Source organism: Trichogramma pretiosum, unplaced genomic scaffold, assembly GCF_000599845.2.
Source record: "Trichogramma pretiosum strain Unisexual culture from Peru unplaced genomic scaffold, Tpre_2.0 scaffold99, whole genome shotgun sequence".
Taxonomy (NCBI): Eukaryota; Metazoa; Arthropoda; class Insecta; order Hymenoptera; family Trichogrammatidae; genus Trichogramma; species Trichogramma pretiosum.
In genome coordinates, this window is record NW_019640836.1 from 237,603 (window position 1) to 261,472 (window position 23,870).

A 23,870-nucleotide genomic window follows, 5' to 3' on the forward strand; every position below is an offset into this window, starting at 1 on the left:
TTATATTATAAACAAACATTCTGTATTTACGAGTCATTCTAAGCAATCTTGAACTACAATTTTTTATATCTTCAATCTTTACATAAAAAGTAAAATTTGTTGAAATTCATACAAATATTTTATCAATGGGTCTTTGCCAAAACATTATTGAATTCTTTTTCAATGTATACATTCCGAAAATAATTTTTTGGTGTAAATGGATTCGAAGCTACAACAATAGAAAAAATAAAACAATATTATTGCATACGAAATTTTCCGTGAATTCAAATGTCTTACGGAATGTTCGAAGTGTATACTTATTATAAGTTTGTCCCTTAGTTCTCCAGTTGCATGGAATTTAACTTCTTAGCTTTTAAAAGTTTGTTCAGACCTGAAAATGAGAATAGGGAAGCTACGAGTCTTTTACATTGCCATTTAAATTAAAAAAGATGGTTTCGTTAAACTCTTTTTAATTTGACGTTTTTAATTTTTAGGAATTTCCATCTTAGGGGTGGTGTAAATGACTACATAAAGGGCCGAAACTGCAACTTTTTTCATTTTTGGGTCCGAAAAAAATTTCAAAAGGCTTGGTTGTGAGGTTTCATGCAACATTGGAATTAAGTGATAGTAACAATAATTATTAATTAAAATCGAAATCACTGCTGAGTGCCAGCAAGAGCTACGCGAAGGTGAACACTCCACTGCAGTTTCAAACGGTGGTCTCGCGAAAAATTTTCACAGTCGAGTCTGCTCTGTGCTTAACGTGGATATATCGCGTGCTGCTGCCGATCGAAGCCCCATTTTCCTCATGATGATTTTCCTGCTGCTGTTGACGCTGATACGAGTCAGTTCTGTGGAGGGAACCGCTTAATCCCTGCATACATCTCAATACTTCGACAGGCTTCCAAGGATCCAAGTCTGTGCAGGTACGTTCAGTGCAGTCAATATGATGTTTAACAATCACATTATACTATTTTCTGATCGTTACTTTGGACAATTATAATTTTTTTCATAATTTAAACTTTCGCCCTTTGCATTTTCTTATCCAAAAAGAGAACATTTCAAGTATATGCAAAGAAATTACATAAAATTACGTGCAGGAATTAACATGATCTCAAAGATTACTTTCAAAAAATTATTAAATTTATCTGGAATTAGTAATTATAAGGCAAATGCAAATAACAATTATAATACACTTGAAGAGATACTTTTCTACTCCTCTGTTTTTAAATATTTTATTCATGATTAATATTTTTACGCTTCAAAAGCATGCAAAGGTAAGAAATTCAACAAACAATTGAAAAATTTGACTAAGTAACTACAACGTCAAACTACTCAAACATCTACGATAAAAACTTGATTACATTGACACTTTTGAAAATTAAGTACATGGGAAAAAATTTAGTGCAAACATAATCATATTTTTGAGGAACAATCGAAATTGTAAAATATTGAAATGAGGCAAATAAATGTAAAAAGTACAAATTGAATGATTTTTTTATGAAAAATACGCAAATATATTTGATATTTTTAAGGAATGAGATGTCGTTTATTATAAAAAACAAAAAAAAATGTTTCTACTTTCATTAACTTAAAATATAATAACAGTATCGAAAAATTGTAAGCAGTAAGTTTATACATAAAATGCATCACATGTATAATTTTTATAATAAATTTATAATTCGCTTTTTGGTTTCTCATAAAAATAAAGATCATTAATTACTAGTGATAAAATTTACATAAAACTTTAATTTAGTAAAAATAATCACTGACTTGTTATTTTTATACACATATATACAAAATATATAAATATAAACAAAAAGTACTATTATTGCCAAAAAGCATATAATTTTGAAAATTTTTTATTTTCTTTAGACTGAATGCTAATTTATTGAATGAAATTTTGTTACAGTAAGTCAATTTTAAATGTCAAAATTTTTATAAGGCTACTCTTGTAATTTATAAAAATAATATATTATCTTGATTAACTCATTAAATAAACAATGCATACGTCGATTGGGAACACATAGAATTCGAAAAAACAAGGCACATATTACATTCACGTTGAAATAAAAAAAATCTTATAACTAAACGCTTTACAGCTTTGGCAGTTTTATCCAGTTTACATCAATATTTAAGATAAAAGCAAGTAATGGTTATTTTGATTTGTCATAATTTTATTGTTTTGGTTAATTTTCATTTATTTGTCGGAAGCGCAGTCTTTTTAATTTTCGAAATTAACTGTTTTTTTATTTTATGATATCATAAAGTTAAATAATACTCTGTTAATTTTTGTGTTTACATCTAAAGGATGATTGTACGAATAAAAAAAATTATCAACTACTTACTTAAGCATTGACAATTAAAAATATTCATTTTCTTAATTACAATAGTTAACTTTCAACGAAAGATGGAGTGTTTTTCAAGTAAAAGTTAGCTTAAAACTGGCTAAAACCATGCAAATATTTTAATACTCGATTTTTATGGAATGAAAAATATTCCATTTATTTGTTCAGGAACCTATTGATAATAATTTGGCATATTTTGTCAACGCAATATAGTTGTTCACGTGGCTACCACAAAAATATACCAAGGTATATTATTTACATAATTTTAATTAACTAAGACATAAAACTACTCTCTGCGTACTAGTCAAAACGTGGTCATAAGAAGTAATGTTTCGACCTGTAATTTAGCATGGCAAGGGAGCATGGCATAGGATATTTGCTACAGATTTAATTGGAATACTGCAGTGACTGATAAATTGTACTTAAATTGATTCGTATGAACCAAGATGACACTTGTTCAGACGTCTCATAAAACGCGAACAAATGAATAATAATGATGAAAAAAAATACTAAATCGCGCAAATCAATTCAACAAACAATAGATTCGTTACGATACCTTAGGTAAATATTAATAAAAAAATTGCTTACTACAGTTAGCGTGTGAATTTATGTACGTATTTCACTGTACTACATAAGTCACGAATTGACATACTGGCTAAAAATAAAAAAGGCGTGTTTGGTCATTTACGATAAAAAGTGCAACGATTATCAGTCAAAGAGCGGTTGCAGTAATGAATCACTACTTTAGGTCAGGATAGCACACAGCAAGTTTTGCAGCGTTCGCCGCTCCTTACGATGAGATTTTTCCTTATCCTCTGGGCTAGGTTATTACTTCTCTTCTGTTTAGGGCTGTCGCCGATGGCTTGACTTTTCAGTGATTCGCTTTTGGACGAGTCGTCCTTGGAATTACCCTCGTCTTCATCTTTGTCAATTACGTCATTGCTGTTTGATATGGACTCTTCGTTGTTGTGCTCGTCCTCGACCGCCACACTGGCCGTTGCCCGCGAGTCGGTGCCGCTGAGGCTCCTCGTCCTCTGATTCGAGTAGGTGGACGCCTCGAGCTGCTGATCGGATTTACTGCAAGTGGTCAGGGCCGAGGCGCACGCCTGATCTTGATCGCAGTCGTCGGCTTGCGAGTGGCGTACGGAGCCCGAGTTGGACGCGAAGTCGCTGGCGTTGATGATGGCTATCCGCGGTATCGCGTCGGGGGACGGATCGGCTTGCGAGGCTGCTGCATCCAGAAGCTCTTCGGACTGCTGGCACTGCTGCTCGCGTTGGCTCGCCGGGGCGCGTAGCTCGTCGCCGAACGAGTGGTAAGCCTGCTGGCCCTCGCCCTCGAGCCAGGCTCTGGTGAGCAAATGCGAGCGCTGCCACGACACGTCCTCGTAGCTGGCCCGGCTCTTTTTCCGGTGATCGCTGCGCTCGGCCGAGCCGGCCTCGTGCTCTCGCGACTCCTCCTCCTCGAACTCCTGAGCGATGAGCTCGAGCTTGGACTTGAGCAGAGCCGCCGGTACCGCGCGATCCCTGTGTTGGCTCTCGGTCGACGCCTGCGACTGCTGTTCTTGCTGCTGCTCTTGCTGCTGTTCTTGCTGCGACTGCTCTTGCTGATCCGAGGATATTTGGGGCAGGGCAGTGGGACTCGAACTGTCCATGCTGTCCGGGGTGTAAGGATCATGCTTGAGGGGTACTGCGAGCAGGAAGTTGGAGTCTTGCGCCGGGAAATTATAGCGAGCTGTCATGCTGAGCCTCAAATTGTGCGGCTGCTCGTGGCTTTCGTTTAAAACTACCGTCAACGGATTCAGTAAGGGATTCAAGGGTCGGGGTACAGGCAACTTGTAGCTCTCAGGCACGCGGAAGCAGTTTTGCTCGGGATTAGGCGAGCTGCAGCAATTAATCATACCTGCGTCCGAGATCAGCTTGGCCTTCAGATACACCGGCTGCAATTAACATACATTACACAAAATTACACTTTTTCTTACACATGTTATCAAATCAGAATGAGCGTATGAGCTTGTAAATTTACATTTTTTCCGTTTCTTTAAACTCGGAACCAACTATTATGCAAGCAACTAAACGAGTTCACGTGTTGAGGCATGACTAGAATGACAAATTTAGAGATCGAAATACAATTATTTTATGGAACCAAATCGCAATTGAATGGAAAAAACCATTGAATGACATTTTTTTTTAATTTTCAAATATTTAAAAGTATTAACGAAATTTTTATTGTTAATGATTGTCCATTGTTTAAGTTATTATCTTGAGTCTATAAATTGAGATTCAAGCAAGGTTACGTATTTCTTTATTCATCAGCAATCGAGTGAGATTCAAAATCTATTTTACTATAATTATTGAATATTTTCACTAAATCTGGTTGACGAGCCATGCATTTATCTAATGAAAAATATCTCCAACTCAAGATATAAGTTTTACTCTTAATTTCAAGTGATCTTTTTTCAAAAAATTAAATTCACTATGTTTGGGGGTAACGATCTTTAGGATTATCACAGGTCCTTACGGTTGATACAAAACGATAACTAACTTAATTGTAAAGTCTAAATGAGGTTTAAACTAGAAGCGAGATTGACAGAATGTAGATCGTGTCGAATAACAAAGGAAAGCTGGAAAATCTATGTGAAGTTCAGGTGGTATGTGTGTGGATGCTTTTAAATACATCTATATGTACGTATAATGTTACGATTTCTGGCATTAGGTGATAAATTGGCAAAGAAATTATCAAACAATCAAAGGAAACATATCATTAAAATACACGTAAGATTTCGGGCAAGGTAAAAGTAGCTATACAAGACGTATAAATATATCTTAATACCAAAACTGAATAATAACGATGAAATTTAAAACAGATTAAAAATATTCAAATATATATATCATACAATGAGAACAAACAGATACTTTTAACCAAAATGAAGAAATTAATAAGTACCTTAACGACGCTTAGATACTCATTCGGAACAGCAGAAAAACAGGCTGCACCCAAATCGTACATTAAAATGTATGCATGAGAATTATTCATTCATTTACTGTGTATCATGTTAAAGTTTTTTTTTTTAACAGGATAGTTCAAACAATCACAAAGTGTGTGAGTAAAAGGTTTTTTCTTTCACGGACTTGAGCATTTTTTGTGAAGTAAAGGTTAATAAATTTGATAACTCACCTTGTGATCGCCCATGCAAGTTTCCGGACCAATGATGCCATATTCGGTGGAATTTGGAACTGATAACTGTGGACATTCGAGAACCATCACATGAGTAATCGTGTGTTACATTACAAAAATTTCTTAAAAATATCGACCAACTACTTACGTCTTTGACTAGAGACTTTGCGGTAGGACTCATCAGGACCCGATCGCACCAAGCTGGTACTCGCGTCTGCATATAACTTGTCCCTTCCTTCACGTCTTCTTCGAATGGGTAGCTCGGCACAAATTTGATCGGAAACTCGAATAGTCTATCTTCGAAATCGGACATCTCCTTATCGTATTCTCGCAACTGCAATTTGCGGAAAGTGTTTTAATTTTACATTCAATGGTGGACAGTCAGATCAAAGAGTATTCTACCAATAAACTGATTTTCAAATTTATTTAAACTAAACATTATAATTATGAGCTCACCCATTCCCCGCTGTCTTCAGAGAAGACCGTTTGATGGTGATGATGCTTAAACTCTTTCTTGCCGAGACTCAGAATCACGTCGTCGTTCTCGTTGTGGAATTGTAATTTTGACAAGGTACCTTTGTTCGATGTTTGACTCTCTCGTGTATCCGTGGTGAGTTTCTGCAGTTGGAAACGACAGATTTGTTTCAATAAAGTTAAATGCACGAATTCAAAAACTTTTTTTCTACTTCAAAAATTCTCACCTTTATGACACCGGCCGTATCCGTTCTGAAGTTAAAGTCACCGAATACGAAGTAGGGTACATTCGGATAATTATCATTGTGAAACCTATCTAATGTATGCTCCAAAGCTCTGCGACGAGTTTTACTGTACACTGACGGGAACTATTAGAAGATGAAAAAAATTTATTTTATTCGAGTATTTGTACGATAAAAGGTAAAATATTTCCAATTTAATGATTGATTTAATGAAAGTTTATTTAATTTAGCTTAACTGATTTCTTCCATGAATTCCCTAATCCCACATCAAAAATATTTTTCATTCGAGAATTTATCAGATAAACATTTGTGTGAGGGGAACATTACCGAGATGAATTTATTAATACACATGATGACTGACACTAGATAAGCAAGTACAGAACATACATTTTCAAATGAGACGTGGGGCTCGAATGATGTCATTTGTGTCCCTATCAAAATGATATTATTTGTCAAGAAATATTTGTGCTTTATATAAATAGTTGGAGAAAATGACAGCATTTTGATTGAAACTGGTTATATATACGTGAATCACGCGTAAACTCACTGTTTCCATGGCGATAAAATTACTGGCATCGTGAAAAAGATGAATGTTTATGAGATCAAAGACAGTTCCATTGATGCTCCACCTAGTCCTGAGAAACCCTTTTCTAGACCACTTGCACTCAGGAAAAAAATCCTGAGGAAATTTCGCCTTTTCTTTCGTTGGCACGGTTTCGATATTGCCCGAATGAATCTCCGTACCAGTTGCCGGTTCAAAAACTCCCGCTGCAGGTACATAATACATTTTTTAAAAGTGCCTATTTTCGAGCAAAATTAGATAATAAATTTAATGATACCTTTAAAGTCCCAAAGCTGTACGTCGGTTAAACTTTCATGCGCAAAGTATAGGTTTCCAAGGGCCTGAAAACGATTCGTCATTGTGAGTTATTGTTGCTACGGCGCAATGAAACGTTATTTATTATTGGTACTCACAGTAAAATGTTCTGCTGACGAAAAATCTTCGTCGAGAAAGACTCTCACTTTGTCGAATAGTCGTAGTTCTTCGGAGGAAATCAACAATCTAATAAATGCATTAAAGATTTTATGATTAATCAACTGCACTGTGCTATCGATGCTTTATAGGACATTTTTAGCGTAATTTTGCGTACTTGTTTCAGAATGTAATCTATAGTACGAATAACCGATAAGAATTTTAAAATGTTCACTTCTATGCTGGCTTTGGTATTTTTTCCTCAGGAAAATTAATTAAAAGTTTCTTGTATAGGTAAATTGTTACAGCGTAAAGTAGTCGATACAATGAAAGGATAGTAAGCTTGAATTAATTGCAGGAGGATGGATATATTTTTTGTATCGTTGAGCAGAGTACTCGTGAGTAGAGTTTGTCGAGCTGCTTTACGGTCGACGATAGTTTCATCGTTCCCGGGCACGACCCCGTATGAATATCTGCCGTTTTAAGCTTTTATACGAGGCTACATAACTATCTCTCTCCAGGCTGATACGAGTATAAGCTCCGACGAAGCGTCATCATCATCGTCATCATCATCATAATGCCGTAAACACTTGCAGCTTATTTTAATCTCTCGTATTTTTGCGCGTCGATGATCTAACTCTCGAGTCTTTGCCGACGAGCTCGCTCATACGTACACGTTTATCGAAATCGATATGGGAATATAATGGAGCCGAGCGTCGCGAGAGCCAAGCTTACTCGCTCGCGACCACGACCGACGAGGCTTATTGCATGGAAAACCACACGGTGGCGACGATACATGGCTCTGCGCCCTATCAAACGTAACTCTCCGTGCTCATTGTGCGATTTGCGTATACGTGTATAGCGGTATACATGTTTTCCGCGGGCGACGGACGCGCGGCCCTCTGCACATTAGGATGACCTCGTTTCGGCTTGCTGCCAGAGGGATGAAAGTTAGCCAATTTCACGGGGCCAATCAGCTGCAGTTAGAGAGCGCTTTAGGCTCTGCGGATGAGAGACTTCCAACTTGTATGTCATTTAATATGGCTGCGCTTTTTCTTTTTGTATTATTATTTATTTTATTTAATATTTGACATGTAGCATTTTGTATGAGTAATTTGAGCTTTTGAATATTTATTTAGTCAAGTTTCGTCCTTGTGTACCGTTCTTATAACGAAGGTTCTCGCGATTATCGAACAAATGAGCTTGCCTATCGTTGATGCATCTATTTTGACGTAGATTATATTTAAATTCAAGCAACATGAAAATATTAATCAAGCAGTTAGGTCGTTGGCGAAGCTTGCCTGCTTTTACGCCTTTGCGAGCCGATATTGTTATACAGCTCCACGATGCGAGAGTTGCACGTACTCACTGAAAGGTGCATGATTTACTCTTTATTTAAATCTAGGCCAAGGGAGTAAAATGAAAAATGCTTCTTTCTATCTCTCCCTTTCTTTTCATCCTCTCACGTTACGATATGTGTAAATGTTTAGAAAAAAGAGCTGTTAAATTAAATAAAATGCAAGTACCTCACAAATTCTTCTACATGGCGCATGCTCTCGGCATAATTTTTTCCTCCGACTTCTTGGCAATGAAGAGCGATGAATTTCGGATCGAGCCGAGCTATTGTCTAGAATAAAAATTAACTCATAAGTTTGTAACTTGATTAATATATAATATATAGCAACCTAATTATAGAAAAATCAGTCGATCGATTTGTATTATGCTCACTGCGGCTATATATTTAATAATAATAATAATATTAGTTTTCTCACGGGAAATTTTATTATAATTTGTTATAAACTTACCGATAAAAATTCTTCGGTCCATAATTTTAGCATAGTACTCGGCTGGAAAAAAAGTAATTGTGTTTTGAACAGATTTGGAGTTAAATTAAGGCTATTTTTTAAACTTATTGAACCGAAATTAATTTCACATATTAATACGTGGAATCAAATTTCGTACTTGAGCTTGATTTTCACATTCATCTAGTTAATTCGAAAGTACTTCAAATGGTAAAATTATTCTGATTTCCTTAACTTACCTCTTCGAAGATGCTCCCGACATTAGCGGTGATAAGCAGAAACGGAACATCGCTCGATGACATTTCCGCTGTTTCTCTCAGAGATGGTTTCTACTTTTTCTTTTAATTGCCAATACTTCTTCGTCTGAAATTTTAATAGATAAATTTTAGAAATGTTGGTTATTCAATTTTTTATTATTTATAAATAAATATTAATTCAAGAATATTTTTCTCCGAATTTTAAAAATATTACAATACTGTTAAGTATAATTGAAAATAAGATATCAAATATGGAGTTGAGAATAGGCTCATAATGAGTTGCAAATATCACTTTATATGCCGGTCTGAGTTAAATATGTAAAATGTGTTTGACACTTATAAGAACAATAGAATATGAGCACTGCATCATTGTTCCAGACAAGCGATTTGATGAATAACGTTTAAAAAAATAGCGCTTTTTCGTAGTTGACTATCGTGTAATTTCTAAAAACAAAATAGGAATTCAAAATATGTCAGCCAAAATAATGTGAATGTTAGTACAAATTACATTCAAAACCGATCAATATTTCATCAAATATTTATTTTTTTGCAAAAAAAAATTCATGAAAATAAGGAAAATGTTTAGTTAGAATACTCGTAACCGATCACTGGTTATTTATATAATAAAAAGCGCAATTGAAAATGCTTGTCTCTTCGATAACTACGGCCACACAAACAAATTGTCGACAAAATACACGGATTTAAAGTTTTTCAATTACAAGACTAAAGATGCGCTTCCGAACTTTTGTAATTAAGCGAGAGAAGGAAAAAAATTAACAGCTCGTACGGGACTAATTGCTTTCTTTATGCTTGAACGCGTGAGTTTTTCTACTGTACCGTGGTGGTTCTTTAGCCCGAGTCTCGGACTCGCAGCGAGTAAAGTTGGGAAGAGGAAAGTCAGTGAAAATCTCAACAAAGTAAGCATTTATGCGCCATACCAGTCGGATAATAATTTACGAATCTGCTACACGAAGTGGATATGTAAGAGTCATGCGAGTCTCGTGCGCGACAAATAATCGGCGTCACCCTGTTTTGCGCGCGTGACAGCTTCGTGCACGCAATTCTATATGTTTCGAGGCCCTATAACGTGTGCGACGCTGTGCAGCCAGATAAGAGACAATGCAATATAATATATCGGTTCGCGTGGCTGTAGCTCTGCACGGCCAGCCGTAGCTTCGTACGAACACGCGTGCAATCGTATCCAGACTCGTCGTATGCATGTAGGGCTGAAATTTGCTGCCGTTCAATATGCATGAGTTCTCCTCTGCTTCGGTATATATGTTATGTATACACCTATGTAGGTGTAAGTTAAATGTAAACTCGTTCGAGTTCAATTTTGCGACTGCTGTAATTCACGAGTCAGCGTAAAAAGGGTTGTCTCTATATATGACGAGTAAACATGATCTTAATAACACTAATAGTATACTACTTGTTATTTATGCAAAGTTCTCAGTACACGTGCAGGAGGTACTAGGTAGGAGCAGGATACTTGGTGACTTATCCGAAGATGTTCAAGAGTATGTATAATCTGATCGACGGTGAGGTCAGAAAAATGCAGAAACGCGACAAGATCGAAGCGCATCCGCTGGAGCTTGCGGATCGATTCATTTGTCAGGCACCGGCTGCACAGAGTGTGCACTAGGATCGCGCCAAGTGAGAGTGACCACGCCTGCAGCCGCAAACGTCGATAGACAGTGCCGTATATAGCGCAGCTTTGTACCCGTTGCGCGATTATGCGCTGCCTACGCGTGCGTTGCGAGCTCGCTAAACATGACATGTTAAGCCGAGGCTCGACATCGATTCACCCTTTCAGCGAGCTTAATAGCCAGCGGCGAGGCAAACTCTATATTCGATCCTCGCGCACATGCCACGCAGTCCAGTTGGAGCTCTTGCTCGCGTATCGAGTCGTGCATAATATATCTGTATGTAAGGGCACGCACGTTCGTACACGCGTGGAGAACTGAGCTATAATTGGCTCGCGTCGAAGCGAGCTATATATCGTTGCGCGCGAGAGTTTAAGGACGTGCCGAGCTTTCATTATCCAAGCGGAAGCTTTCGAGGTGAAAAAAAAAGGAGAAAACGCTGGAAAAGACCGAGAAAACTTTATTATTCTTTTTGCGACGGCTCGGCTCGAGGGGGTAGTAGGTACTTTGAGCCTTGCACACGCACACTTGTGCACAGCCCGACTAGCAGTGCTACTATCTAGACATGGATATAGGTTCAACTTTTATAGGTAGCTGTAATCGAGGCCACGTTGCCGCGCACGAATCGGCGCCGCTTGGCTTTTTCGTCGCTTCTGTTTGTATACTTGTTGATTCTGGCGCTCGAGCTGTTCCGTTCGAAGCCGCGTACACACTTTGTTTCGCGAGTCATCTCTTTATCCGCGAGCATTTGCGGAGAAATTCTACACTTTGTGTGCAGCGCTCGATACAAACGTCAATCGGCTCATAAACTCGAGCTTTTTGTCGCTCGCCCGAGAAAAATCCACCGAGCTTGCGCGAATGTTTTCACGTGCAAAATTGATTGTAAGGACGCGTCGACTAGGATGGCAGTTAGCCAAAGGGCTTCGCGTCTTTTCAATCTGCTTTTTTTTTCTTCGGATAAGTCTCAGAATAGACGTTGTATCGATTCGCGGAAGTTAATCTCGCATGCGCGCACACGTACATATAATAAAAGCGCAGCTCGCGCATACGATTATCGAGCGTGCATTTGCGTTTCTACTCTCGCTCTCGCGCGCGCGAATTATTTATATCTTTCTCTCTCACTCGGGTACGACTGATGCGGCTCACTGACACTTTGCGGTAGTGCTGGCGGTGAAGGAAAAGCTCTTTCTCTCTCTCGCCGTGCAATATATTTCGTCCTTGACTGAATTAACGTTTTATTTTCATTCGACCAATCGGTCCGCACGTCGTGCGTTTGTGGCAGCGGCCTCAATGGCAGCACTTGATGCAATTGTTTCTCTAGGCGCATTATATCTTCCCGCGCGTTGTATACATAAAATGCGCGCGGATTGTGGCGCGCTACCGAGAGCGCGATGAGCCGAGCTCGAATTGTTCCACGCGTAAATGATCCGTCGATGATGTTATTCGTCGATCGATCTGTCGATCGATTGTTACGACCTATCTTATGTTTACAATGAAGTAATCGCTACATTTCGCTAAGGAGTGATCGCTGTGTACACGACCGTTACGCATTTTCTTTCAATTTCTGCATCCGTTCCTAATGGAGCGGGCAAAGTTTTTTTTCCAAATTTGACAATCGTGTTATTTTTTTCAGTGCTTTGCTCGACAACGATAAAATATTAAATTTTCTTTGAAAAAAGTACCACAGCGTTTCAAATGATATTAAAACCTCGTTCTACATCGATCCTAATCTTTAAATTGACAAATATGAATTGACAATATTTTTAAAGAATCTGCGACTACGTGCTATAAACATAGCGCATCGATTATCAATGACTTAACTCACGGGTATTTTTAATGGTAAAAAAATGGGACGATATCGATCTGTACTTTTTATCGCTCGGCTATTTTCTTTGGCACAAAGTGCAGGCACGGAAAATTATTATCAGTATATCATCGATTGATGACAAAAAGTGCTACGTTGAGGTAAAATATTCGCTCATTCCAAAAGGGGTATAAATCTCACATATCGGGTTCTTGGGACGTAAAACGAGTATCGAGCCGGGGTAAAACATTGAAAAATTTTTCCTTAAGCGTGTCTTTGAACTCGGGCACGGGAAAGCTTATAAATGATGTTGCAAGTTTCATACGTACGGCTTCCGCCCGAGTGTCATTATACAATGTTATTATTATTAAATCAAACCGGCCGCAGCGGGTGTGTGCGGTTATAACATTATAGAAGCTTTGTGTTAGAAGCATATACACATGGACATTGGATGCTCGCGAGTTCGCCTAAAGACTTTATCGTCGAGTCGTATATAGCTCGTGTATGGGAGTATACGCGGGCGCGATGTGAGATACACATTTATGTATACATGCACAAATAAAAAATTTATCGCAATCGTTTAGCGAGCGTTTAGTGAACTTTGTTGCAACGGGCGACAGCCTAGGCACCCGCGCACGTCGTAGCGTTTCATGCAAAAGTAAAAGTGTATAAATCGTGCCAAGCTCTTAAATTAAGTTCATCGTAATTTGGCGCGCTTTGCTCTGGCATGATCTATATAAACATAACGTCGTTACACGAGCGACTCGAACGATTGTCTTGAGCCTAGCTCTCTGTTGACTATGTACTTTAAACGTAACTTATGTACAAATAGAGGAATTAGCCCGGCAAAATTAGGCTCCCGTTGCCGTTGAAAATACAGAAAAGCTCGAGCTTCAACATCTACAGGAATATACTATCGAAAGTTTTGGCTCACCCCAGACACGAGCTTGTGGGTCCCTTCCGTCGACGACGATGAGGAGGACTACGGCGACAACGACTCGAGCCGTACGGACAGCTGTCAAATCGACGAACGACAACAACAACAACAACACGGAGGTGAACTTTGATCGTTCACAATACAGCTATGACTGAGGCACGTTATATTGCGAAGCGACACGAGAGGCAAAGTAACGAGTCGAGGGACGAGACGGAGAGAAGGGCGAGCTGAGTATGTGCCGCGGGAGGGCGTACTGGCCTCTACGCGAGCATCTGCCTCTTCTTGTCCCAGACTCGAGCTGTGCTTCGCTGCCGACCAATTCGGGGTGACTAGTCGTACGAACTCTCGGCTCCGATGGTCTGCCTAGCAATGATGCATCGCGCGCACGCCTCGTGCCTGTCCATAGCTTCCTAGGCATACGGCATCGATATATGTCTATGAGAACTCGCCAACACGAGTGGCAGGTATATATATATATATGTAGCCGAGGCTGCGCGCGCGTCTGCCTCGCTCAGCGGCGTCGAGAGCCGAGTGCGCAGCCCGAGCTCGCCGCAGCCACCAGCGCGTAGTCGATCCTCGCCGCAGACTATTGCGCCCGACCCTTCCCTCGTCGCAAGCTCTTCCTCGAGTCCGATTTTCAACCGCTGCGAGCTCGACCACTTCTGCAGGCCACTCACCCCGTGAGTAAAACACTGATCCTTATTTTGCTTCTTGCGGTCGGCTCTTTCAGCAGCGAGCTCGATCTCTTCCGCTAGTGAGTAAGCGCGAAATATAGGCTCGAGCTCGTTGGGAGTCGATAAAGACTAGCCCCGAGCGCGCCGAGGGCGCAAGCTCGCGCGAGCTCGACACCGCTGGAGGGGGGGAGAGAAGGAGAAATTCTCCCGTGCGAAGCGTTCGTCCACGCTGTTTATTCTCCAACGTGTATACGCTTCACCTTTCAAATCCCATTTACATTTTTCATTCACTTATATTGTACTATTTGTGCATGTATATTTATAAGCTACCCGTTTCGCCACATTTTTCAATTGAGCTTACACTTGATTTTTTGTCAATCGAATGCGCGCTCTTTGTTTACGCCAAGTCTAGCCATTCTACTGCTGGACAAGAAAATTTAGATTTATCCATGCATCTGAATCTATGTATGAATAACCACTAGAAAGAATTTATCGATTCAAATTTATTGTTTCAATTATTTAAATCTTGCATACAAAAAGTTCTACTTTTCAATGCACAATATGATAATAAATAAAGCCACGAATAATTTTAATTATCTATTTCTAAGTGATATCGTATATCGACCGAGGATTAAAAAATATTTTTCAACGTAAGGTCGTAAAAACAACCTTGTCTGATATTTCCGATTACCTTGACTTTTTACAATTAAATTTTTTCAAGTAGATAAAAACTGATATTAGCTCGAGATAATCAAAACAAATAAACAAACCAAAGAGCATCTATATTGTTTACATCAATGTATAGAATATATTATCATTAGAATCTGAAAGAAGCGTCAACAACGTTGCATTCATTCATGAATTTCGTAGGCTTTAAATTTTTCACATCACGTGTGACGAACGTGATTAATGAAACGAGTTAATGTTAAGAAAAATGAAATGAAATAAAATAAAAAGTGAAATCAGAAACGTTTTATTGAAAGGCAACACGATTGTTTTTATTCCAGCTCATCAAATATGTTAGTGAGCACATATACATCGCTAATGCCCATTAATAAAATTGTATAGCATGATTGTCGAATCAATGAACTCTGGCTAACTGCAACGCGACACCGTGTGAACTTTTCAATCAATTTACGACGTAAATTAACGAGTAAAGAATTTCTTTAGCATAAATTTTGTTAGAAAAATACCGACGACTCGGTGTCAAATTTTGAAAATGCAAACATTTCAGGCTGCCTCGTTTTCGACAATAAAAAAAAAACGTCGACATTAATATTATCGGTTCGTTGCCTGGCCTAAGTTAGTTGGCCGAAGATTTTTCGCGTTAAAAAATATGAATTATTTATAACTCTCGCTAAAATGCATGTGAAATGCTCGTAAACAGCAGTGGCATACGAACGTACGCACTAGCACTTGATTTGGGTCTTAAAATAGGTGAGAAAATTCTCGAAAGAGAATATCAAGCATGCAGTTTGGCAAAGTGGCCGCTTTGTGTGTGCAGACGATCGCGCGGACACCCTTGTTTTCAACGCCACATGTTGCACAGGCAGCAAGTGCTGCAGGCATACTCGAAACTCGTGGAAGAGTATCGTTTTCGCGGCTCTTGCGCAGCGCCCAGAGTAGATCTCTCTCTCTCTCTCTCTCTCTCTCTGGCTATGACCGTGGCCGCGCGCACGCATTATGCTATATAGCCCGTAGTACTTAAGCAGGCAGAAAACGAATTGCGTCAATCCTATATATATGTCGTCGTCATCGTCTCGCCACGCGAGCACATAGCAGCAGCAGCGGTGCAGCGCAGCGGCCCGCGTATATAGCATGCGTGTATTATAATACCCACGAGCTTTTCTTTCTCAACTCGACGCGCGTATATATACAGTCATTGTAGCCGCTGCTCTTTGTTCGACGCGCTATAATGTATCCGCGAGCCTCTCGTGTGTGCACTTTTTTTACTCACAAAACAATGCACCCGAACAATTTTTTTTTCGTCCAAAGCCAACCGGAAAAATATCTGTACGCGTTGACCTGAGTCAGCTTCTTCGCGTCGAGCTCAAATAAATGCGTTCGAATTGACCTCGGGTAAACTGTCTTCTGGGGTTGCGCGGCTTTTTATTTCAACGATTCTACTTTTCTATACTCGAGAAAATAAACGCGCTCCTTCTTTTTCCCATTGAAAAAGTTGCACAAGTAACGACTCCAACAAATTGTGCTGCGCTGCACTCCGCGAACGCCTCGTGAGAAGTCACTGCTTCATATTACTATATAAGTCGCGAGCATTAAGTTGTGATCTAGACAGCTAATGAGAGCAGTAAGTCAGGTTCGATGCCTTCTTGGCGCATCAAAAGCTTACAAATGCAATTACAGCAATGAAAAGTACCGAATTTATCTAATGTTTTTTCAAATCAAGATTGTCAAAAATGCTCAACATCATCTCGGTGTGCTGTCTGGTGTTGCTGGTGGGTCAGCACGCCTGTGCAACGGATGTCAACATAAATTCGCTACAAGTTTTTGCTATTCCCATTGTACCTCAATACTTCAATTGGACTTCGGATGGTGAGTCGACTGTTCATCCGTAAACCATAATAGTAACGTACTGATTGGTTTTCATAATTTGCAGAACGGAGAAACGAGTATAGATACGAGGCATCGCTACTGGATTCGCCGGATTTACCCTCGTGGATTCATTATATTTACAGCGAGCGGACGCATCGTGGATATCTTTATGGGGTAGCGCCGAAGGATCAAAAAAATTTCAAGGTAATATTGGCAACTCGCCAAGTTGACAATAGAAAAAATGAGAATTTCTGTTGAAATACATATACAGGCTGTATTGCATTATGTGAGCGCGACATGCTAATGACGCTGCTCGTCTATTTCTCGTGTATATTATATTATATATGTCGCAGTTGGAGATCATTGCTCTAAACAAGAAAACTTACGAGACGCGCGAGAAAACCTTGGAAGTTATCGTCTCGGAGAGCGACGTCGTCTCCAAGTATCAGATTCAATTGAAAGTCAACAGCTGGAACGTCGAAGAGATGTTTGACCTCAACCGAACCGAGATGCTCTTTGATATTTTCAGGTAACGAGCTTTGCGTACCTCTATACTTTTAATCGATTCGATTCGGGCATTCTCTAAACCGTTTGGAAAGATCCTGTAAAATGTATCGAGTAAATCGCTGTTTGTTTTCAATGAAATACGATCCGCAGTATTGTTACATTTGTTTGGCCGTCAGTGCGACCGCACGCGATAGCAAATATTTTTGCTTGTAATTTCAAAGTAGCGCCAGAATATATTTACTATATTCTTATCTCTCTTACGTACATTCCGTAATTCATCAGCTTTTGTGACGACGACGCGTGCATCATAGATGCACATCTACATACACATGCAAAATGTGCATGCATTATCACATAAACATATGCACGTGGACAGGCCGCCGCACACAGACTCGCACACACATTTGCACGACTCGTGCTTGCGTCAATACGCATACGAGCATCAGCTGTAATAGCAAAATGGATAGTTTTGCATTTGCACAAATCATATTTCACTTTGGAAAGAGATCTCGCGACGTCGTCGAGAGATGTTTTTGTTTTAGACGAGCCGCGCGCGACCTATAGACTCTGATATATTTATTTTTTAAACTTGTGCTCATTTTCTGCGTACTTTTGCAACTTGTTTCAGGCGAAACATTTGGAAAAATGCCACTGATCTGCAGCTGACGTTTTTGGCACCGGCAGTGGAATTGGGTGCTCGTTATCCTCTAAAACCCGGCGAGGGAGTAGGGTGAGTAACACAAGCACGATTAACGATTTTCCCTAGTTTGTAAGCACTTTTGAAATTCTGACCCGAGTGTCATATTTACTGCAGATTGTATGAACCCCATTGAGAATCTCAGTCATCTGATTCGTCACGAACTATATGTAATTGTTGAAAAAAAAAGAATATCAAAGACGCACGGTAGACTTTCTTGTCGTAAATGTTTAGCATATGTACAAACGAGGGCATTTCATGAAATATGCATGCATATATAAAAGTACGCGCAGTCTGCGCTCGTCGTCGCCAATCGGCTGATAAATTGTACAGCGTCCCGAGTAACGGCAAAAATAATGAGCCGTCAATGACGCCGATGACGACGACGACGATCATACTTTTTTACATAATAATAAATGCTTTATAGCGCGCGGTACAACTGACGTTTACGCGTATTCTCGAAGCAGCGGCAGATGCTCATTAATATGCATGCACTCGGTCGCCAAAGCATGTATTTTTTGCGCTCGCACGTTGCGGCCTTTTTTTTCGACGAGAAAATCGTTATCGGTCAGCGACATCGACAAAAATCGGCTCTCTCTCTCTCTCTCTTTCCCTCTCGCGCGACGTTTTTTCCTTTTTATTCGGGATGAAATTAATTTTGGAGAGCCGTCAACGCAACTATAATCGGGTTGGTTTTGTAGGCACGAGATAACAAAAAGAGGAAATAATATTTGAACGAGACGAGAAAGAGAGCGAGAGAGAATTGTGCGGGCGGACTCTGATAAATGTGTGTGTGTGTGTGCGCGATACACAGTCTACATGCCATTGACTCTCACACATGCACTTTGATAAATATAGAAATCTGGTTTATTTGCAATCTGGTATGTATTTATCACATACGCACGCGCGAACAGTCGTGGAAAAAGGAGCAGCGAAACACACTGTGCAGGCTCCACGGCTTTCTGCTGAATGAACCCAAGTAACGTATAATATGTAGAGGCGCGCTTACGTACATGGGAGAAGAGAGAAAGAGAGAAAGAGAAACGAGCGAGTATATATAGTTTATAATAAAGCTGCACAGACCTGTTTTTCCGAGCAGGGTATCTTAATTAAGTGTTAATGTACGTACTATTATACCCGCAAAGGAATAAAGTCGCGCGCGCGAAAGGGGAAAAGAATATACAAGTATGTATAGCTAATTCTCAGGGAGATATTTAAGAATCGAGCATCGTCGTAGACGTCGACAAGTTCAAAGAACTCGTTAAATATTAAACTAAGAGCCGTAGGTAGGTAAGAAAATTTTTACGACTATTTATCATTTACGACGATCGCACGCGCTCGCGACGCTCGTAGCTGCTTCGTATACAATAGGATTGACGAGCAGTACTACGCATTTCGTGCGTCTTTTACGCGCAAACGAGGAGGTGCTGTTTTAAACGAGCCTATAGGAGCGAGATAAGGAGAGAGACTCACCAGAGATGGACGTTGACGAGGGCTGTGCTGGCTCTAGGTGAGAGACCGGCGATTCGTCGGAAAAGTGCAAGACACGACGGGCAGTTCCGGTAGACCGTAGCCGAGCAGCCGATCGTTGCCCAAGAGCTTCGTCGATCCTCTCATGGTCCCGATCTGTCGCGAACACGCCTGCCAGCGTTGATAACGTACGCACGCAGAGACTTTGCAGGCAGCTCTGTCTGCTCGCCGACTCGTGTAAGCGCGCCGCAAACGCGTATAGCAGCGTGTGCTTCTGCTGCCGTTCCGCACGCACTGTACACACCCACTGGCGTTGTCGAGCGAGGCCGATGCGTGACCGGCGACACCTCGACTGCCTGCACTGTGAAATCTACACACAGACACACACACACAAGAGACACAGAGACACAGAAACACACGTACGCAACGCACCGATGCACTTGGCTGACACGCACTGCACACAGACACGGCCTAGATCTCGTATAGCGAGGCACGTTGTCGCGGAGGAGCCCCGAGCGAGCTTTATAACCGAACGGCCGAGTCCGACTGAGCTTGTAGCGGCTGCACTACTGGCCAGTTCCACCGTCGGAGAGCGATTGGCCAAGTTCTCGAGTCAGTCAGTCAGTCAGTCAGGCAGACAGGCAGTCGGTGCCAAGAGGGAGGAAGCGCGCCCGAGATGCAGCGCTTTGACGGCGCCTCGCTGCAAGCCGGTCGCGCCGAACCACGCTGCTAGTGGCGCGCGCGAGCTCCGACCTCGTGCATGGGACCTGCTCCAAACCAGCCGAAGCACTCGAAGCACTCGAATATTGGACTCGGCAGTCTCGTATCTTTCTTGCTTCGTTCGTTTCGTCTTTTTCTCGCTCGCTCGCTGGCGCGTTAATGGTTCGCGTAGTCGGTCGCTGGCCGCAGCTCCGACTGCGACCTAACTCTTCCCTCTCTTTCGCTCGCGCGCGCCACCAGCTTTTTCCTTTATATACTGTTATATATCGTACGCTGCCTGCCTACTCCTCCACGTCGTCATCGTCGTCGTAGTCTACGCACATTACGTATGACGTAGAGTCGAGCGCGCCGCAAATTCGCCAACTTTTAACTGTTTCCTTGGCCTCTCGTCGTTCTTCATCATCCTGTATACATGTGCCCCTGCACACACGTGCACACACACACACACACACACACACACACACACACGCACACACATGCACACACGTGCACACACGCGACTCGCCAACGGCCGACGGCTTAATACACACACGCATGTAATACACTCGATCGCGCGTCACAGTCTGCGCGAAGCGCCTAATAAGCCTGCATTGGTTGCAACAGCGGCGAGCCTTATCAAACGCACTCTTTGGTGTCTAATTACCCGAGTGCGCTCGAGCGACGAGCAAGATTTGACGCGCGCCAGCTACTACATACTACTCTATTTGCGTCGTGCTACGTCGCTATATACTTCTTAATCATCTCTCGCATGGGTCACTTGAACAAATTTCAGCGCTCGTCGTTTCTCGCAAGTTCGCCCATTCGCCTCTCGATTGGGTTTGGCTTTTTGGCTGTGAGCTACTGCAATTTACCCACTGGATCGCTACCGTGAATTTCTCCTTTTGATTCACGAATTATCGCCGTATCGCGCCGAGCTTTTAGAAAACAATGATGAATCCTCCGGTTCGAGGAATCGCGCCACGACGGATACATCGAAAAGTGCCAGAAAAATCGATAGTAGCTGCTTAATCGCCCAGTGAGTCACGAGCTCTGTGAACAAACGCGACGATATGTGACGATTGACGATTTACCTGCGGTATCGCTTGAAATTAATTGTAAACAAACACCTATGCGGATAATCGTCATCTCTCACCCGAACGACCAATTTTTCATTTGTTCAAACCGATTTCATTGTTGTCGAAGCCCATTGTATTGTTTCGAATAAAATGAAATCATCCAGTAGGCTGATTCAACGAAGAAAATTTTTTACCTTCGTGTGCGTAGATGAAAAGTTGAAACGCCACTCGATCGGCAACGAGCGCGTAATCGTAATTAATGCATAAGTGCAGCTCATAACGAAGCATTGACGTGAGCGCTCGCAATCGCTATCCAACTCCAATGGCTTTTCACAAAGATCGAGCCGATCTTGTTATGCATTTTTTTTTACAGCGTCGAGCCATATTTCACTCTCGAAATTTGTACGTACACGGGCTGTGTAGCGCGAACTAAACTGCCATGATTTGTTGTGACGATCGCTCGAGCCCGTCGTCGGATAGCACGTGTGCGATTTGTTGCGAGCCTTCGGCCGCCGAAAATAGCCTACTAAGACGATCGGTCGTGTACGTGGCTATCGATACACCATTCGCGCATCTGCGCTGCGCCACTGAGTGTTATTTTTGAATGATACTTATTTATAACAAACGATGAAATACGATATATAAGTGATATTCTTTCTCCTTGGGAAGCACGCGAATACACGTGTACTCAACACACATACCATGCTAATATCGACTCGAAAACTTTGAGCTCATTACTTATTTTTTCCAAAGTCGAAGCTCTCTCGCAGTTGTGCGCTGGTATGTATACATCTGCTGGAACGTATGAGACTCAACATAGTCGAATTTTTCTTTTTCATTCGAACAGTCGAGCTCTTCACAGCCACAGTACAATAGCTTGTTGAATGTATGCGTCTATGTGATCTGGCCGATGACAGGCCAATTAGCTATCCATGTATTATGTCAGGTCTACTCGTGTGGCAGTTGGCAGTAGGGCTCGCGAGTGTAGCTGACGGGGATCGCCGTAGCAGTCGCGAGTCGACGCTTCGCTACGCTTGGCCAGTAAAATAATGTAGAAACGTTATCGAACTCGCGAACGTCTGAAAATAGCCGTGAAATAATCCTGGCTTCGATAGTCGTCTCACAAACGAGTATACATATGCAGTCGGCACGTAGTAGCAGAAATGCTCTCTGCCTAGCTGTCGAATAATTAAAAGCCTCGCGTCGTCCAAAGCTGCAGGCGCCTCGCAAAACGTGTATAAAACCGCCTCGAGGCATTGGAACGGGCTGCTCTTGTTCTTTTTTTTCTCTGCAACGCGAGATGCGTCTATACCGCCGAGGTCCTTGGGAATGCAACGAACCTATGACGCACGCACAAGCCCGCGTGTCGCCGAGAGACCGCGACAGAGGCCATTGGGCCTCGAACGCGGATTCGCGTTTCGTGCCAAAGCTCTACTGTATGTCGTGTACCTTGTGCTCCTCGCGATTTGCCACTTTACGCACTTGTTCATGAGCGCACCGCGTGTTTTGAATTTAGCTTTACAAACACGTTTGCATTATACCCGCTATTATGAATCTAACATCATGCCAATGACAGTTTTAGAGATGTACCAAAGACATCTAAATGTAATAATGCATTAGGATTTAAAACTGATTTTGTTAACAAATTCAATATAAAATAACTCGCTCGTGGATAAATTAGTAGTGAACAAAACAAAGCATAATTATATATTTTCCTCTATTTGAAATAATTTTTCTACCTCGCATTGTTTATCATTTGTTTGTTAGTATTAATCTCGTAGATTCGCAAAAGTTTAAAAAATTCTTACTTTCGGTTTATGATCGCTGTGCTTAAAATAATCCTGATTGCCGTCACTATAAAACTTAATTAGTCTCTCATCTGAAACTTTCTTTAAATATTTTTAATTTGTACCGACAATCGAAATTAATTATCTCACTGTTACACATTAAAAAGAAATGGAACATTGCGCTCGAGTCTCTAATCAATTCAACAACAAAACAGTCCGTAACGACGCATACCCAAATGTGTCGTCTTACACACACAGTGATGATTTTTGTCGATGCGATGGAAATTGATTCCATTTTCAGGCTTACTTTTGGACTATTTAACATATTTTTAAACAATTCACAATTACAGAGGTAGCCCGCGAGTTCCGATGTTACGCAAATATTTACGACGCGGAATAATGTAAGCGAATGAGAGAACGTCATAATTAATTTATTTGTCATCTCGTAAAACTGTTAAGTTTTGTCACTGTAAAAGCAGACTAGTATTTTTGTTTGCCGCATTCAACAAATGAGACGAAAACAAGGACAGTCGCTACCAAGTGCACGTATATCTGCAGCAATTCTCTGCAAGGAGAAAATGTCATTCCGCGTGCAAATAAATAAGACAAAAACGGAAGAAGATTTGTGTGCGTTAATTTGATCGGTACACACGGAACTGCTAATTTGCTCGAATGCCGGCTGGCTTTATCCCGACTGAATATAGTTGCAGCTTTCGCAGCTCAAGCGCAACTGCCTGTAAATGTTTAGATGATTACTGATTAATAATAACATT

General features: G+C 41.0%; 2 protein-coding genes across 7 annotated transcripts in view; one reads left to right on the forward strand and one right to left on the reverse strand.

The window, feature by feature from the left end:
* On the reverse strand, positions 1-20,504 carry LOC106655212 (type I inositol 1,4,5-trisphosphate 5-phosphatase). 3 transcript variants are annotated; one of them, XM_014375485.2, is made up of 13 exons: positions 13,632-13,784; positions 9,233-9,356; positions 8,997-9,038; positions 8,718-8,818; positions 7,194-7,281; positions 7,058-7,121; positions 6,766-6,986; positions 6,204-6,344; positions 5,959-6,120; positions 5,651-5,836; positions 5,503-5,568; positions 5,272-5,315; positions 1-897 (listed from the first exon to the last, which is right to left on the reverse strand). In XM_014375485.2, exons 2-12 carry the CDS (start codon positions 9,293-9,295, stop codon positions 5,283-5,285), a joined length of 1,167 nt encoding a protein of 388 aa, XP_014230971.1. In that variant the 5' UTR covers positions 9,296-9,356; positions 13,632-13,784; the 3' UTR covers positions 1-897; positions 5,272-5,282. The 3 variants fall into 3 exon arrangements, with proteins under 3 accessions (XP_014230971.1, XP_014230968.1, XP_014230967.1); XM_014375482.2 differs by lacking the exons at positions 1-897; positions 5,272-5,315; positions 13,632-13,784 and adding exons at positions 2,271-4,264; positions 19,539-20,504; XM_014375481.2 differs by lacking the exons at positions 1-897; positions 5,272-5,315 and adding an exon at positions 2,271-4,264.
* Positions 13,921-23,870, forward strand: part of LOC106655213 (alpha-sarcoglycan) — a 16,186-nt gene continuing 6,236 nt past the window's right edge. Inside the window, exons 1-5 of one of the 4 annotated variants that reach the window (XM_023463530.1) lie at positions 13,921-14,098; positions 16,716-16,861; positions 16,926-17,065; positions 17,215-17,390; positions 17,997-18,098. In XM_023463530.1, coding sequence (XP_023319298.1) covers positions 16,726-16,861; positions 16,926-17,065; positions 17,215-17,390; positions 17,997-18,098 — 554 coding nt within the window. In that variant the 5' untranslated portion in view covers positions 13,921-14,098; positions 16,716-16,725. The other 3 variants (XM_014375486.2, XM_023463529.1, XM_023463528.1) reach the window with 3 other exon arrangements.